The sequence below is a fragment of the Pongo pygmaeus genome, chromosome 16 (genome assembly GCF_028885625.2).
Source record: "Pongo pygmaeus isolate AG05252 chromosome 16, NHGRI_mPonPyg2-v2.0_pri, whole genome shotgun sequence".
In the NCBI taxonomy this organism is placed as follows: domain Eukaryota; kingdom Metazoa; phylum Chordata; class Mammalia; order Primates; family Hominidae; genus Pongo; species Pongo pygmaeus.
In genome coordinates this window covers 87049771-87068401 of record NC_072389.2, presented here as the reverse complement: position 1 = coordinate 87068401, position 18631 = coordinate 87049771, and the positions used below count along the sequence as shown (strand labels likewise).

Below are 18631 nucleotides of genomic sequence, written 5' to 3'. Positions count from 1 at the left end.
ATGCAGAGAGAAAAAGTTAGTTTTCCAAAAACAACACTATAAGCCATCTGTATTGGATTGCAACCTTGTGAATTGTTTTCAAGTTCTCATTATCTACCTGTAGACTAGACTAGACCCTGAATTCTCCTAATTTTCTCTAATATTTGGCTACAACTCTCCAACTAAAAACAAAGGTTGCCCTATTCCTAAAGCCCTGCAAGCTGAAACTAGACAGATTTTAAGAAACAAGCCTCATGCTCAGTGTATGAATCACACAAAAAACTCACCAAGCCACCCAATGTCATGACCAGAGATGCTCACACTACAAACCAGGAGAAAAAGTTGATGTTTTCACACCATAAACAGCTTTTCCCAAGATGTTCAAATAAGACTCCAGGCCAGGTGCAGTGACTCATGCCTGTAATCCCAGCACTTTGGGAGGCTGAGGCGGGTGGATCAGCTGAGAGGTGAGGAGTTTGAGACCAGCCTGACCAACATCGTGAAACCCCGTCTCTACCAAAAATACTAAAAAAATTAGCTGGGCATGGTGGCGTGCACCTGTAGTCCCAGTTACTTGGGGGACTGAGGCAGGAGAATCGCTTGAACCCAGGAGGCGGAGGCTGCAGTGAGCCAAGATTGTGCCACTGCACTCTAGCCTGGGCAACGGAGCAAGAATCCATCTCAAAAAATTGGTTTTTAATAAAATAAAATTTTTAAAAAAGAAATGACTCCATAACATAATGAGACTTTTACCTCCCTTAATGTTACCTTTTTCACTTGGCAAGTGAAATAGTGTAACCAAAATTTCACAGTTAATAGCTGGTAACCTAACAGAACCTACCCTAAGAAATCCTTTAGTAACCACGGGTTAAATAAGAAAATGTCTGTACTGTTGTAATACTACATTCTGTACCTAGACACATTCTTCTCTGGAAAAGTTCAGACCCATGTTTACAACATAAGAAAACAGGCCACATGGTTACAACAGGTCTCACTTAATTCCCTATAGTCATTTGATTTATTCAATTAATTGTCTTTAAGCCTAGATTCTGGTTGAGGTGGGAGTATTGCTTGAGCCCAGGAGCTCGCAATCAGCGTGGGCAACATAGTGAAACCCTGTCTCTGTTAAAAAAAAAAAAAAAGTATAATTAGCTAGGTACGGTGGTACCTGCTATAGTCCCAGCTGCTTGGGAGGCTGACCATAAGAGGATCACTTGAGCTTGAGAGACTGAGGTTGCAGTGAGAGGCAACGACTCCACTGCACTCTGGCTGCAGTGACAGAGCGAGCCCTGTCTCAAAACAAACGAAAAACAAAAGCCTAGGTTCTAGCTGAAAACCATTATGCAAACTAGAATTTTGTCATATAATTATTAACTTTTACTTTGTATTTTCCCTTTTTAAACTTTGGATCTGTTATTTATTAAATGTTTGCCGAAGTACGAAATAATGCTGGCTCAGCACTTTGACATAATTGCAAAATTGAGCTTAGTCATGGATTCTAGTAGACTTGACTTAAAGCCACTTCCTGCAACCTTCCTTGTTACGCAAATGTAGCTAAAAGGGTTTTGACACTGACTACTAGTCATTAATTACCCCCCTCCACTGCTCCCAGTGTGACACAAGACCAGCCACTGGAACAGGTTCATCCCAGCATCGAGAGACATCAAAACCTAACTATGGGTTGATTGATCAGTAATGCTTTTGGAAAAAGATATTGATCAAAAACGGGAAATGTGAAAGTTATCAGAATCAAAATGGAGTCGCTAATGCTAAAAAAAAAAAAAACAAAAAAAAATTCCCTGACAAGTAGAGCCAGAGAAGGCCATGAAGAGTTTTCATGCTTGTATGCCTGATAACAAAAAAGACTGCACAAACCACAACCTTGCACAAAAGTCATCACAAAGTTATACAAAAAATCCTTCTGCAAAAACATCTTCCCAACAACTGCCTGTTCCACCTTGGACTGGGCATCACCCTTGTTATTGATCTTTGTAGCCAAGGATAATTGTTTCAAAACAATTATGCAATCCTCATTTTTTTTTATTTTAAAAACGCTTGCGCCTATAATCCTAGCACTTTGGGAGGCCGAGGCGGGCAGATCACAAGGTCAGGAGACAGAGACCATCCTGACCAACATGGTGAAACCCTGTCTCTACTAAAAATACAAAAAATTAGCTGGGTGTGGTGGCGGGCGCCTGTAGTCCCAGCTACTCGGGAGGCTGAGGCAGGAGAATGACGTGAACCCGGGAGGCGGAGCTTGCAGTGAGCCGAGATCGCGTCACTGCACTCCAGCCTGGGCGACAGAGGGAGACTCCGTCTCAAAACAAACAAACAAACAAAAAAACCCTTGTCTTCCTCTACCTCCGTGAATATACACTTAGTTTACTATGACATGCATATTCCCATTGCAATGTTCTATCCCCAAACATATATCTTTTCTTTCAGAGAGCCTCTCTCTGTTTAGATTGACATGTGAAAGAAGAGTCAATCAATGTGGCAAACTTCATTGTTGTGTTATTTTAAGAAATTGCCATAGCCACCCTAATCAACCCCCACCCTCATCAGTCAGCAGCCATCAATAGCAAGGCAAGATCCTCCACCATCATAAAGAATACAACTCACTGAAAGCCCAGATGGCTCTAAGCATTTTTTAGCAGTAAACTATTTTTAAATTAAGATATGTACGTTTTTTAGACATAAAGCCATTGAACACTTAATAGACCACAGTATAGTGTAAGCATAAATGTTTATATGCACTGGGAAAACAAAAATTTATGTGACTCACTTTAATGCAATATATGCTTTAGTGCAGCAGTCTGGAAACAAACCCGCGTTATCTCTGAGGTATGCCTGTATGTCGTAGCAACTCTGTCTATTGTTTCTCCATGCCCAGGGCTCATTGTTTTTGTTTTCTTGTTTGCTAGTATATTTGTTTGGCAACTGTGGTATTATAAGAAACATATTTGGTTTTTGTTCTTTGTTCTTGGCACAGAGCTCCTAAAACCCTTGGAATTTCCTGAATGATGAGAATGTCTTTTGTAATTCATAATAAGCTCCTTCTGATCACACTGAATTTATACTAATAAGGTAACTTAGGGTGGAGCCCTTAGATAGCCTCGTGATGGGACTGCCACCAGAAGGACCAAGTGATTCGAGAGTGGAGACTTTTAGCTCCACTGACCCACCTCCAAGAAGAAAGGTGAGGGGCTGGAGATTAAGCTCTGAGAGAACTCTTGAACAATAAATGTTGATGTGCTTCTGGGCTGGTGAACACATCGAGGTGCTTGGAAGGTGGCACCCAGAAAAGTCATGGAAGCTCTGCACCCCTTTCCTCACTCCTTACCCTATGCATCTCTTCCATTTGGCTGTTCCTGAGTTGCATCCTTTATAACATCCTTTGTAATAAATCAGTAAACACAGAGTGCTTTCCTGGCTCTATGAGTCATTCTAGCTAATAATTGAACTTGAGGAGGGGGTCATGGGAACTCCTGATTTTACAGCCAGAAGTATGGGTGGCCCAGGACTTGCACTTGGCATCTGAAGTGAAGGCAGTCTTGTAAAACCGAACCTTTTAGCCTGTGAAATCTGACACTAACTCCAGGTAGTTAATGTCAGAATGGAATTTAATTGTTGGACACCCAGTTGGTGTCTGGAGAATCCATAATTGGTTGTTAGTGTTGGAAAACACTCCAGTGACCTTGGCTAGACTAGTTTGTTGAAGTCTATTTCCTGGACACTGTGCAGTCTCTGGTGTTACTCATTAGAGGGCACAGACTTGGGCATGAGCAGAGTCCCTTGACTCCCCAAATGAATCTTAACAAGATAAACAAAGTAACATAAAGAATCATTTCACAACTTACAACACAGATGGATTTAAAAGCCAGGTGATAATAAAATAATAAACAAATATGCAGGGATTTTTTAAATTATCTTTTTATTACTTTTTACTCTTTTTATCATAAAATATTCATTTTACATGTGATTATATAGTTTTAAATTTACATTCCTCAAAAACTCTCAAAGCCAAAATTAAAACAGAAATGCACTCATACATTATTGGTTGCTGTGCAATTTACTCAGTTTTACTTAGCAATAAATATCCCCTTAAAATCAGGCCACCACTCCCCTCGCCTTATAAGTATTATTATTTTGACATAAACTAGCTATATACTAGAAAACTTAATTTGCTATTGTTTTCTTTTTTATGATTTATGTATTTATTTTAGGGTCTCAGGTACATTAAATTGGATTATGACACACTCTCAGCAGTGGTCCTCTAGTTATTTAGCCAGTTATTTTAAATAATGTAATAAGCACTTGAAAACCCATAACCCCAAAATAAAAGCTAAGATCTTGATAATAATCTACATCTAAATATAAGAGTCTTTCATTCCCCATCCCTCCCTACCCCCAGCCAAGGTAACCATCTCCTAAATCCTGTGTTCATTATCCGCTTGCTTTTCTTTTTATATAGTTTTATTATACCTACATGTAACCTCAAAATTATACGTTTTAATTTTACTTTTAAGCTCATAAAAATATAACATGCTGTATGTATTGTTTTCATTATTTGATGAAGCTCTTGGGAAAATTTAATTGGAGCCTTTCATTACTTGTAAAACATCTGGCAGGAAAGAAAAGTGAAAGAAAAACTTGGGAATAATCATTTTTAGAAAAGAGAAGTGGGACAAAATTCAGATGTTAGGAAAGATAAATACAGGCTATTATCTTACTTTCCATAGTTCGGAAAGTTTAAAAGTTCTTGTTGGATGACAAATGTAAGTCATCACAGTGTAGTAAAGGAAAAAAAAAAAACAGATTGAAGCTCCTTTCACTTGGCTTGTGCAAGTATTTTTATCTCTGAGCCTCAGCATCTTCATCATTAAAAACAGATTAAAGATATTACCGGTAACTCTCGGGAAAGTATTTCCAAAATAATCTGCAATATGTTAATAGGTGTGAAAGGGGAAAGGGTTCTATGGTCAAATGAATTTGAGAAATGCTGAGTTAAATAGGCTTCTTGATTGCAGGTCTTCTCGGATCCTTGAATTAATGGCCTGCACTATAAATCTACAAAATGGCAATAATCCATACAACACTTCCTAAGCTAATTTCAACATCAAATCCTTTTCTTAAGAATCACCTTTTAAAACTGTTAAAGAACAATGACTCAGAGACTTTTTGAAACTTAAATGACATAATAATAGAAATGATGAATAGGATTTGGACACACAGATGCAAGAACAGAGGTAAGCACTTTCCAGGCAGAGGAAGAATGATGAGGCCAAGCACAGAAGCAAGAAAGCAAGGGCCAGGAGGGACACAGGGTGATGAAAGGCAGAGTGGAGATGATGGGAAAGTACCTTCAGCATCCAGGCAAGAGTTAGTGGTTTCTTTCTGCAAGTAGTGGAGGGCCCCTGAAACTTTCAGAAGAGGAAATTGACAAGGGACAGAGAGTAGAGCTTTTGGAAGGTGGCTGGGGCTACAGGCCATTGCCTGGATTTAAATCAGACAGGCCAGGGTAGGGGGTCAGGAAGCCTAGTTAAAGATAGCCCCAGGAGAGGTGATGCCGTGTGCTGACTTAAGCAGTGGCAGTGGGGATAAGGAGGTGGAACTAAATAAGAAAAGAATAAAAAGTGATATTGTCAGGTCTTGGAAAAATGACACTGCAATGGGCGAATCCTTTCAATTGTTCATTCAACCAAAATTCACTGTGTCTCAAGCACTGTGCTCAGCCTTCTGGATGCAGTGGGAAATAAGATACTCATGGTCCCTGCCTTTGTGGAGAGTCAGAAGGAGAAGATTGTTCTGAACAAGTAGTTACATGTGTAAGGTGTGTTGCCAAAGGGTCATTGCAGGGAGGATTTCTCTGAAAGGAACTCAGCAATGTTTTCCCACTAAATAACAGTCCTTTGAAAAAGCAGACAGGATATTGAAAATAATCCAATTTAACAGAACTACATAATCATTTTTTAATAGCTCATCTGATCAAAGCCATGTATTCCTATTCTCTACAAAGAACATAGAGTGATGTCTCTACATAGAAAGGGTCTCCTAGTCCTTTTTGTCTCCATCTATTTTTGCCTTCTGCTTCTATCAGACCCCTGGGGGAAAGAATATCACACCAACAATGCACCTTTGCTTCTCCGCAGCCCAGCATGGCCATCAGAGCCCAGCATTCGTCCCGAGGAACAGGACCATGAGCCTAAGGTCTTGCAGCCCCTTTTTAGTGCTCTTGATCATCTGGTGGTCAGTCTCCAGTCCCCTTCCACTGAAGCTGACCACTTGGGTAATATGCCTGCTTATACTATTAAATCCTTAGAGCGGAAGAGATTTCTTACTATTTACATTCTCCACTGGCTTCTGAGGAGGGTGGGCCCTGTTAAAAGAAAACCCTTTTGTAGTTAACACTCTGGTGGGTATGGGAATTCCGGCATGGACCCAGAGTAGTGTTTAGTCTCAGTCTCTGCCTAAGAGAGTGAAAAGAAACGAAGTTTCCCATCTGTGGTGATGCATTCTGCAGAAGCACCCAGAGGCAAGGGTGACGAGGAGAACAGCACCTTCCTGGAAATTCACAGATATCCTGGGGAGGGTTTCAGATTTCCAAGTGGCATAAAGGGGGTGGAGGGAGTGGGGGGGCTTCAAGTCATTTATTCTAGATATCAAAAAACATAGAGACTGATATTTAACTGATATTTACGTTATAGGAGGATGCTGTCCTTCAAAATCACCAGAAAAATTTTTAAACCTTTTCCCCCTTTTGAGCAGGGGAGGCTTCTTTTAAACAAAAGCAAGACAGAATTCAATTACATAAAACAAATATGAGAGGTCTTCAAAAAGTTCATGGAAGACACATCTTATGAAAAAACTATACATGGATTTTAAAAAATTTTGCACTAAAACTCACACTAACTTGTACTGCATGTCTGAACAGGATCTATTTTGAGGCACTAAGAAGGATAAGACATCAGTTTGCAAAGATCCTGTATCAGAGCTACATGGATTCTGCTAAAATTGGACCAAGAACAAACATCAAATTTATGGAGAAAGTTGGGTGGAAAAATGGTGAAATCACTGATGCTTTGTGAAAAGTTTATGGTAATAATGCCCCAAAGAAATCAGCAGTTTAAAAATGAATAATTCATTTTAATAAGGGATGAAGCAATGTTGAAGATGAAGCCTGCAGTGGTAGACCATCCACATCAATTTGGAAGGAAAAATATTATCTTCTTTGTGCCCTGATTAAAGAGAATTGACATTAACAGTAGAAACAATAACCAACATCATAGACATCTCAGTTGGTAACTTACACAATTCTTTTTTGAGATAAGGTCTCATCCTGTCATCCAGGTTGGGGTGCCATGGTGCAATCATAGGTCATCACAGCCTCAAACTCCTGGACTCCAGTGATCCTCCTGCCTCAGCCTCCTGAATAGCTGGGACTACAGGCATACACCACCACACCCAGCTAATTTTTAAATTTTTTGTAGAGACAGGGTCTTACTTTGTTGCCCAGGCTGGAGCACATACAATTGTGACTGAAAAAATCAAAGTTGAACAAACTTTCTACTTGATGGGTGCCAAAACCATTGTGCCCAGCTCAGCTGCAGACAAGAGCACAGCTTTCAATGGAAATTTTAAACAAGGGGGATTAAGATCCTGAAACATTTCTTTGAAGAATTGCAACAGGAGATGAAATATGGCTTTGCCAGTATGATCCTGAAGACAAAGCACAATCAAAGCAATGGCTACCAAGAGGTGGAAATGGCCCAGTCAAAGCAATAGTGGACCAGTCAAGAGCAAAGGCCATGGCAAGAGTTTTTTGGGATGCTCAAGGCATTTTGCTTGTTGACTTTCTGGAGGACCAAAGAATGAGAACATCTGTTCATTATAAGAGTGTTTTGAGAAAGTTAGCCAGAGCATGAGCAGATAAACACCCAGGAGAGCTTCACTGGAGAGCCCTTCTCCACATGACAATGCTCCTGTTCACTCCTCTTATCATACATGGGCAATTTTGTGGGAGTTTCAATGGGAAATCATTAGGCATCCACCTTACAGTCCTGATTTGGCTCCTTCTGACTTCTTTTTGTTTCCAAATCTTGAAAAACTTTTAAAGGACACCCTTTTTTCTTCAGTTAATAATGTAAAAAATACAGCATTAACATGGTTAAATTCCCAGGAACCTCAATTCTTTACAGCTGGACTAAATGGCTGGTAACATTGCTTACAAAAGTGTCTTGAATTTGATGGAGGTTATATTGAGAAATAAAGCTTATATTTTTTATTTTTACCTTTTAATTACATTTTCCCAAGAACTTTTGAAGTTGCCTCACAGATTTAAAAAGGGTGGTCTTATGATAGACTCAAAGGGTGAGTTGGGGCCAAAACTTCCACCTTGCTCCACCAGAGGGCCCTAAGAATCTGTAGAACATAGATTGAAAACCACCGATCTAATTTGGCCCTTCTAATTTTACAGCTGAGAAAATAAAAGCCCACAGAGTGGGTCCAAACCCTTGAGGACCACAAGCTCCTCAGGAGGAAGAGCAGGGGCTAGAATCAATGTCACTTGACTTTTTGTCCTGGGCCTTTTCTACTTCCTACCCCTTATCTGGCCACAACTGTGGGAACACTCATCTGATTCTCATTGACTCATTCATCTCCTCTTGCTGGTTGGGAAAAAAAAATGCTGGCCCTTATGGCTTCAGAAAAATATAAATAAAAGCATTTCACATACTGAGTATAAGATTCAGAATGCAACAAGAATCAATCTGTTTGGGTCCATTTCTCCTATTTGTCTGCAATTTAAAAGTCAGCAATTACAAAAGGTTTGGAAGCAATGCAATTATTCACTTACAGTCCAATAGGGGAAAGTTAAGAAAGAGACCGTTTCCAGGAACTTAAAGACACTGGATGAATGTGCACAGAAGGGTATCAAGGCAGACTCATTTCCCCAAACCGTCAGCTTCTCCGGTTCCCTTAAGCTGATGGGAAAAGATAGGGTGTGTCTCAGTTTCACAGATGAGGAAACAGAAGTGCAGAGATAGTATGGGAAATACACAAGTTAACATGGGAGTCAGAATTAAAACCCACCACCAAAAAAAAAAAAAAAATGTGATAAGAGAGGAGGACGGGAGAAAGAAAACATTGAAAAATAAGCCTTCCTCATGTGTTCATAGCATTCGCAGGTCTCAGACCATGTTTATCCACATCAGTTTTATTTGGGTACTTCTGTTACAAGAGGTTAGAAAATAATTCTATATTATATGACCAGCTCTGTAATTTCTATTCTATTCTATTCTATTCTATTCTATTCTATTCCTATTTCTATTTTATTCTACTCTATTCTATTTTATTCTATTTTATTTTTGAGACTGAGTTTCACTCTTGTTGCCCAGGCTGGAGTGCAATGGCATGATCTCGGCTCACCACAACCTCTGCCTCCCAGGTTCAAGCAATTCTCCTGCCTCAGCCTCCCTAGTAGCTGGGATTAGAAGCACACGCCACTACACCTGGCTAATTTGTATTTTTAGGAGAGACAGGGTTTCTCCATGTTGGCCAGGCTGGTCTCAAACTCTCCACCTCAGGTGATCTGCCCGGCTCGGCCTCCCAAAGTTCTGGGATTACAGGCATGAGCTACTGTGCCCAGCCTCTGTAATTTAAATCACAGGCTTTGGAGTTAGATATTCTCAATCCAAATGGCAGAACTAAGCACTCACCTGCTGTGTAAACCTTGGGTGGAATCACAATCTATGACTTAGTGGCCTCATCTGTAAAATGGAGAAATAACATCACTCACGTCATATGATGAGTGTGGATATGTATGTAAGATGACGTGTGTGACACATTGGCACAGTACCTAGGACACAGTGAGTACTCAGTAAATACTACTGCTTATTATTATGAAAAGACTGACAGCAGACCAAGAATGGGAACCAGTTTTCTGCTCAAATTCCTCCAGGCACCTCATTCAGCAGATGTTTGCAGGTTTTAGATAGTCGCATTGGGCTTGTTTTTTTGTTTTGGTTTGTTTCAGGGTCTTGCTGTATTTAGGCTGGAGTGTCATAGTGTGATCACAGCTCACTGTAGCCTTGCACTCCTTTGCTCAAGCAATCCTCCCGCCTCAGCCTCCTGAGAAGCTAGCACTATCGGTGCAGACCATCACACCTGACTAATTTTTAAATATTTTGTAGAAATGGGGTCTTGCTATGCAGCTCAAGCTGGTCTTGAACTCCGGGGCTCGAGTGATCCACCCGCCTCGGCCTCCCAAAGTCCTGGGATTACAGGCTTGAGCCACCACACAGCCACATCGGGCTGTTTCTCATGCTCAAAAGTAATGTCTCATCCAGAAGAAACGTTTAGGACAAGGGCTTCCCTGACCTTTGAAAGAGCATGTTTAATTCCATAATTGGGCAATTGTGCCCTCGTGTGGCAACTCATGGGTACAGCTTCTGATTTGTAGCTAGAAAAATGATGCAGTGACAGCAAGGTGTTGTTCTCCAGGCTCAGTTCAGAAGACTCCAGTTTACAAGTGGGTCTCTGATTCCAAAGGAAGTTGTAAACCTTTGCTTCTGGAACTAATGATACATCTTCTCGCACTGTAATATACACTGAGGTTAAAACCAGCTGGGCATGGTGGCTCATGCCTGTAATCCCAGCACTTTGGGAGGCCGAAGTGGGCGGATCATGAGGTCAGGAGATCGAGACCATCCTGGCTAACACAGTGAAACCCCGTCAGTCTGATGTCGAAAGCCTATTAAAGTATTGTCTACTTGCAACAGTCTCAGGTTTCTGTCCTGCAAATAACCCTGTTTCCCATTATGTTCTAAAAATAACAAAATCCTTGATACTTCCCCACACTGTCTTTCTTGCCCTTGCTTTTAACTCTATTTGAATTTACTTTCTCAAGACCCTTCTTCTCCGTGTGATTTCTACTCATCCATCAAGATCATCTTAGAAGTCATCTCCCTCAGCAACATCCCCAGCCTAGATTAAGCTGTCTGGTACCCCCTGGCTCTCATGACACTTTGCATTTTCTCTGCAAATCCCTATTATGAGCAATTTTTCTTAGCAATGAGCAACTTGGACTAGTGTAAGCCCCATAAAGACAGGGGTCTTTTTGTTTCATCGATATAGCCTTAGCCCCAACGACAATGCCTGATAGACAAGGGGATATTTGAAAGCACCTGCCACATCAGTGAATTGTTCAGTTTCTTTTTCACTCTCCTGGGACCATCTGCAGTACAGTACAAACACTCATATTATCATAAATTTTATTCACTGGAAATACACAGCTACCCACCCTCCAAAACCTGTGTTTGCACATCACGCGGACTTAATAATCTTCTGCCTGCGTCAGCCTTCAAATGCCTGTCCACCTGGATCTCACAGCAGCCCGGAAGTGTTAATACAATTAATCATGAGCTGCTGCAATAGGCAGGTCTCAGTTTCCCCAGAATTGCAGGAAACCCTCCTCTATTTGTCTCAGATAAGTTGCTATCCCTCCACTTCTGCCAACCAACTTCTCCAGTGGCCACTGATTGCTTGGCTCAGAAGCTCAGGTGGGAGAATTGCTTGAGCCTGGGAGGTCAAGGCTGCAGTGAGTTGTGATTGGGTCACTGCACTCCAGCCTGGGTGACACAGTGAGACCCTGTCTCGGAAAAAGAAAGAAGAGAAGAGGAGTGAGGGAGGAAGGGAGGAAGGGAAGAAGGAAGGAAGGAGGGAAGGAGGGAAGAAAAGAAGGAGGGAAGGAAAGAAAGGAAGAAAGGAAGGAAAAGAAAGGAAGGAAAAAAGAAAGAGAAAGAAAGAAAGAGAAAGAGAAAGGAGAAAGAGAAAGAAAGAGAGAGGGGGGAGGGCAGGGGAAAGGGGGAGGGGGAGGGGGAGTGAGGGAGGAAAAAAGGAAGGAAGGAAGAGACAGAGGGAGGGAGGGGGAGGGAGGGAGAAAAAAAGGAAGGAAGGGAGCAAGGAAGGAAGGGAGCAAGGAAGGAAGGGAGCAAGGAAGGGAGGGAGGGAGGGAAGGAAGGGAGAGACAGAGGGAGGGAGGGAGGGGGAGGAAGGGATGGGGGAGAAAGGAAGGCGGGGAGGAAGAAAGGGAGGGAGGGAGGAAGAAAGGGAGGGAAGGAGGAAGAAAGGGAGGGAGGGAGGAAGGGAGGAAGGAAGGAAGGGATGGGGGAGAAAGGAAGGGAGGGAGGGAGGAAGAAAGGGAGGGAGGGAGGAAGAAAGGGAGGGAGGGAGGAAGAAAGGGAGTGAGGGAGGAAGGAAGGGAGGGAGGGAGGAAGAAAGGGAGGGAGGAAGGAAGGAAGGGAGAGAGGGAGGGAGGGAAAAGAAAAGAAAGACAAAAAATTGAGGTGACACAGCTACAAGACAGGGAACATCAAGGATCGCCAGAAGCTGCCAGAAGAGGCATAGAACAGATTCTCCCTCAGAGTCACCAGAAGGAACCAACCCTGCCAAAATCTTGGTAACAGGTTTCTGGCCTCTAGAACCATAGGAGAATAAATTTCCCTTGTTTTAACCCACCAAGTCTGTGGCAATTTCTTACAGCAGCCCTAGAAAACCAACATGCCATATAAATAGCAAACTAGAGAATATCATATACAGTAGGTACCATTTATGTAAAATTTTATACCCATGTATAGAAGCCTACGGGGATGCCTGGAAGAATGTTTTCCAGATTGGGATTGGAAATAACCTCTGACTAGCGGCATTTGGGATGATTTTTCCAAACTTCCAGATTGGAATAACTTAAGACTTAGATATAAGATATTTGGAAAGAATTCTTTTATATATTTCCTCAGCGTGTGAGATCCAAATGCAATCTTTCTAGAACTTTCCAAATAAGATCAGAAGGATGCCTTGTAACTCCCTTGGATACCATATCCCTTTGGCACAGCCTAAGTCTCACTCATGGGAGAGGATACCTTCCTTGCAGCTCCTTGTGGAATACTCGCTGTCTTTAAAGTAGCTGCCAGAACTCTGGCCCACTCCTGTTCAGTTCAGATAACCTGAGTAAGGCCTAGGAAGCAGTCCCTACTGCCCCATGCTCACTGTCACAGCTTTCTAGTCTCTACCCAGCTTCACTGCACTAGAGGGAAAATTGAAGGCGAAAATTGAAGTTGGCTAAAAGCTCCTGTCTGTGGATGCCTCCTGGCAGCATTTGACTGAGCCAGTCCCTGTTTTCCATGCTGAATTCTACTGCTACTTTCTCTGCCTTGCAGAAAAAAATTTTGATTTTCATTACTTAATTAGAAGGCTGCCCATTCTTTTTCTTTAGTGGAAAAGCACTTGACAATCAGCTCCATCACTTATTAGCTTTGTCACCTTTGAGCAGTTTTCGTTCTCCTCTCTGCGCCTCTATTTTCCCATCTGGAAAATGGGGATAGTAATTATTCAGGGAAAAACTCTCTGAAATCATGTTTTTCCTCACCTCTCACACCACCACAATAACCATCAACATAGAAGAGGACATCTGTGACCAAACATGAGGGGGTTTTCCCCAATTCACCAAGCAGTGGACACCAGCTAGGTGCCCTCCAATTCATTCCAACACTATCTATCCAGAGATAGCGTCAGAACCCATGGACTGAGGACTCAGTTCCCAAGACTACCCCCTCATGCCAGATACCAGTTGCAAGTTCAGGCCTCCAGAGCATCTGACCTTCTGGCTTCAAGTTGGGATTCCCATAATCCCCTCTTTAGGTTTGAGATTTGCCGGAGCAGCTCACAGAACTCAGGTAAACACAGGTAGTGGCTTATTATACTGAGTACTGCAAGGGACACTGGTAAAGAAATGCATAGGGCGAGCTATGGGGGACGGGCGCGGTGCTTCCATGCCCTTCCTGGGCACACCACCCTCCAGGAACCTCCAGGTAGTCAGCTATTCTATTCATAAGCTCCCCAAATTCACAGTCCTCTCGGATTTTTTGTTTTCCTCTTGAGTTTTTATGGAAGGTTCATGAGGTTAGCAATCCTTTCTCCAGGATATAGGGTGGGATCCTCCCTGGGGAGGGTCTTGAGACTCCAATCAGAAAGGTGGGGAAAGACTAGAGTCCTGCCTTGGGGCAAGTGAAAGGAAGGCAGGAGATTCTGTTTCCTAAGGCCACACATCCAGCACTATAAGAAAAGCCTGTAACTTGTGTTATGGGAGTTATAAGCCAGGAATCGTAGATGAAAACCAGTCTTTATCATAACACTACAGTAATACTACCTATTTTGTTCACTCACTGCAACAAGTAAATGAGTTAATAAGTTAATACATATAAATTTGATGTGAGCAGTGCCAGGCTCATTCTAAGTGCTCAATAAAAGTTGCCCATCATCACCATCATCATCATCATGATGTGCTTCCTCGGTCTTCTCTTCCTCTAGCGGCTGTCCTTCAGTGAGGCTAAGATATTTGGTCTTTCAACCCAGGTACATTTTAAAGGCTTGTCTGGCAGACACTCCATAACTCTCCTTTATTCTCAATCTTTTGGATGTTCTGTCTATAAAATTTCCTCATTGATTCAACCCCATAGATAAAATTCTTCCCTTCCAAATTAATACCCAACGTAATGATCCAACAACAACTACATTTCTTGTCCTATCATCTGTCCTGGCATATGAGTCCTGGGGCTTGAGGTATCTGCAAGCTAAGCCAGTGTCTCTTTGGGTTTGCCTGCCACAGATACCAGCTTGCCCTCTGCAGAAGAAATACAAATATCTATAAAATATCTGTAGCTCACTTTTTAATTTTTTTGAAAGAGGATCTCACTCTGTTGCCCAGGCTGGAGGGCAGCAATGCAATCACAGCTCACTGCAGCCTCCACCTCCTAGACTCAAGTAACCCTTCTACCTCCGCCTCTGAAATAGCTGAAATGATGTGCACCACCACGTCAACTAATTTTTTTTTTGTAGAGGCAGAAGTCTTGCTATGTTGCCCAGTCTGGTCTTGAACTCCTGAGCTCAAGCAATCTTCCTACCTTGGCCTCCCAAAGTGCTGGGATTATAGGTGTGAGCCACAGCACTGGGCCCTGTGACCCACTTCTATGACCGGATTTACGTAACACTCTGCATAGATCACCTCCCCTTGAATTTTCTGCAAAAGGTCTTGTGCTGGAACTGGCCTAGAAAATGTGAACATGGCCTGGTCCCGATACTTTCTCAGACCCAGCCCTCACCCAGCAGCTCAGGGACCTAGATCAGAGCCACTCTTTTCCTGATCCTCTCCTTGTGTGAGAATATTCTGAGCACAACTGCTATTTGTGCTGAACAAATTTGCACTACTTGGCACCATTCTCCTAATAGTTTGGCTGCCACATGATAGAGCCACTCTTTGGCTAAATTCCAGGGAATGATGAAATTCAATAACAACTAAATGCCAATCTCAGTTCAATATTACAGATGGTACTTGCCGTCTCCAACTGTACCCTCAGAGCTACACCTTTTGTCCTGGAAGAGGGTGGTGGTGTAGTATGCAGTGAGGTAGTAAGGTCAGTTAGCCAGGCACATGGTTAGATTCCTGGAGAATGTCGGACAACCATCCTGATTCTGAGTTTGGGGGGATGTCATTGCTAATCAAACAGCATTGCAAAGCATCCCTGCCAGAGGACAACAGCAAGTAGAGACACTGACAGAGCACCTGGGGGCCAGCTCCACAGGAATTGTCCCTGACACTGTGGGCTGGACTTCAGTATGACATCACTAGATGCACTGGCTGGCTCTTTGAGTGTTAATGCATTGTTATACTTCAATGCTGGTTGGCAAAGAGCTATTGCCCAGAGCCTCCTGCATGCTCTCTACTATAATAACATTCCCAGCCTCTCCCTCTCAGATCACTCACTAATCACCCCACCACCATCTTTTTTTTTTTGAGACAGAGTCTTGCTCTGTCACCCAGGCTGGAGTGCTGTGGTGAGATCTCAGCTCACTGCAACCTCCGCCTCCCGGGTTCAAGTGATTATCCTGCCTCAGCCTCCCAAGTAGCTGGGATTACAGGTGCCTGCCATCACACCCAGCTAATTTTTGTATTTTTAATACAGTCAGGGTTTCACCATGTTGGCCAGGCTGCTCTCCAACTCCTGACCTCAGGTGATCCAATAGACTCAGCCTCCCGAAGTGCTGGGATGACAGGCCACGGCACCCAGCCACCACCACCACCTTTATTTAACAAAGGGTAAATATTTGGCACAAGAGGGGCTTCTAGGCCTCTGCCTCAACACTACCTCTGCCTGTTCCTGATTAGTCAGGGCAGGTTGTTAAATATTTCCATTGCCAACCTTGCCAGAACCCATTCACAGAAGGAAGGCTGGATTGATCAGAAATGAGATGTGGAATGTTTGCCCCAGTAAAGCAGCATTATCAAAAACAAAACGAAGCATACACATCTAGGGATTTTCTAAACTCTTTCCTCAAGCCAGCCTAGTTGGTGGCCAAGTTATTGAACTAGTAACACAGACTTAACCAGCCAGCCCTCTACCTGGAGGAAAATGAGAGGAGCTACTAGCATTCAGGAGGACAAATCCAGTGAGGACCCAAGGATGACACAAAGACATTTTGGGGCCAGGCATAGTGGCTCACTCCTGTAATCCTAGCACTTTGGGAGACCAGGGCAGGAGGATTGCCTTAACCCAGGAGTTCTAGAACAGCCTGGCCAACATGGCGAGACTGTGTCTCTTAAAAAAAAAAAAAAAAAGAGAGAGAGAGAGAGAGAAGGAAAGGAAATACCTGGCCAACTTAAACCTCTGTTTGTTAAGAATGAGAATTCTTAAGAGATAAAAAGTAGATAATTTTTTTATTTCAAGGATAAAGGAAGATGCCTATTATTATCTAGGCATGTAGAACATTGTAGGCAATGGAAGAAAAATGGAGCTAGCCTCAGTGTACTCCAGCAGCTCCATAAAATTCTGAGGGGGAAGGTTTGCAAAGCAAGATTTCAAACCCCAAGAAGTCATCCATTGTTCATTATTTAAAGCAACAGAAAGACACTCTAAGGTATCTGTAAGGTCTCAGTATGCCTCTGCTGTACCTTTCCTTAAAAATACTATGCAGTTGATCTACACGTCAAAATAAAGAACTCTATAATAGAAGACTGTATTACGATAGGACAGATAATCAGCACTGAAATAATTTAAACTTAGAACTAAGATGAAATAAGTATTATGAATACAGTTTAAAAATAATGCAGATGTTAAATAATCGTTGGAGAAAAAAAATACATCAGTATGGTAACGAGCATTAAACTTTGTCAAAAGTCCCAGACTATACCAAAAACCTGGGATGCAGACAGGCAGAGAAGGTGGAAGAAGTTTTAAGTGGAAATTTTCTCCTCTTATGATAACACTTATTGAGTGTTTGCAAACTGCTTTAAATGCCTTACATGTATTATCTTATGTACTTTAATACTCATGCATCTATGAGGCAAAGATCATTCCTATTTTATAGATGATGAAACAAACAGACGGAAGCTAATTACTTGTATAAATACAGGAAAAAAAACCTTTGGAAATATACGTGAGGAGGAAGATAGTAGGAGAGGAAGATTTACCTATCTTTAGGTCTAATAAAACAGATTTAAAATAAAATAAGCACTTAGAAAATTTAAATACTAGAATTAATATGCTTGATTTAATATATATTTAGCCTCTCTAACCTGCAGTTTCCTCATCTATAAAAAAGGGATGGGACTTCCTTCCTGTTGTAGTGTTCTAAGGGTAGTGAAAGGATGCTTCATCTCAACAGACAACCCTGCATGTTGGGGCTATTTGTTGAGCTTTTGGAAATTTCAGAGCATAATTTCTAGGAGCTGAGCTGTTCATCCCAGAATTCTGGACTCAATCCAAGGAAAGGACCAAAATTCCCCTTTGCTTTCAATTACAGAACTGACCTGCGCTCCTGAGTTCCAGTGGCATGGAGTGTTCCGGGAGGGGCAGCTGGGATTCTGCCCATGGTCGAGGACAGTACTGGAAGTCTGGCAGGAATTCTTCATTGACACATGAATGAGAGCGGGCGCCCTTGGTGCTGACTTAGCTGGCAACCCTCTTCTTCCTCCTCGGGCTGAGCACACCCCCTTTGGGGTAAAGGATTGGGCAGGGCTCCTCTCTGGTGTCTGCTCCTGGAGATAAGTCCTTGATGACTCTCTGCAGCCTCCCATTCGGGAGATAAATTTCCGATTTGGGAGGAAATCACACACCCCACCCCATGCCCCAACAGGAGTTGCTACATCTCCCATCCCTCTGCAACGGTGGGAAGTGACTACACCCACCCTTCCCCAACCCTGGGGGATTCCAGAATTTGAAAGTTCAGAGCTGGAAAGATAAACATCACTGCATATCCCTCACTCCCTCATTGTTTCTCTTCAGGAACAGAAAAGGAACAGAGAACAAGACTGTGCGGAAATTCATCCATCTGCGGGCGTTGTTAAGGGAACTGTTGCTGAAATTACGTTCGTGGGTTCCTCCCTTTCCTCCTTGTCAACACCCCCACCCACCTCTTAAGAAAAAAAAGAAAGAAAGAAAAAAAAAAAAAACGTTGATTCTTAGTCCAAGGTAAGCTTCAACTAGCTTGGCCCTGCAAACCTCTTCTTTATTTCCAGAGATGAAACTTAATGTAGTAAAATTAGTGTGAAATTTGGTGCTGGTTTTCTCACTTACAGCCTGTGTCACTTAGAATGAATTAA

General features: G+C 42.4%; 1 protein-coding gene across 1 annotated transcript in view; it reads right to left on the bottom strand.

The window, feature by feature from the left end:
* CFAP161 (cilia and flagella associated protein 161) overlaps positions 1 to 18064 on the bottom strand; it is a 50295-nt gene extending 32231 nt beyond the window's left edge. Inside the window, exon 1 of the mRNA XM_063652444.1 lies at positions 17840 to 18064. Coding sequence (XP_063508514.1) covers positions 17840 to 17941 — 102 coding nt within the window. The 5' untranslated portion in view covers positions 17942 to 18064. The remainder of the gene's footprint in view (positions 1 to 17839) is intronic.
* Positions 18065 to 18631: the final 567 nt, after the last annotated feature.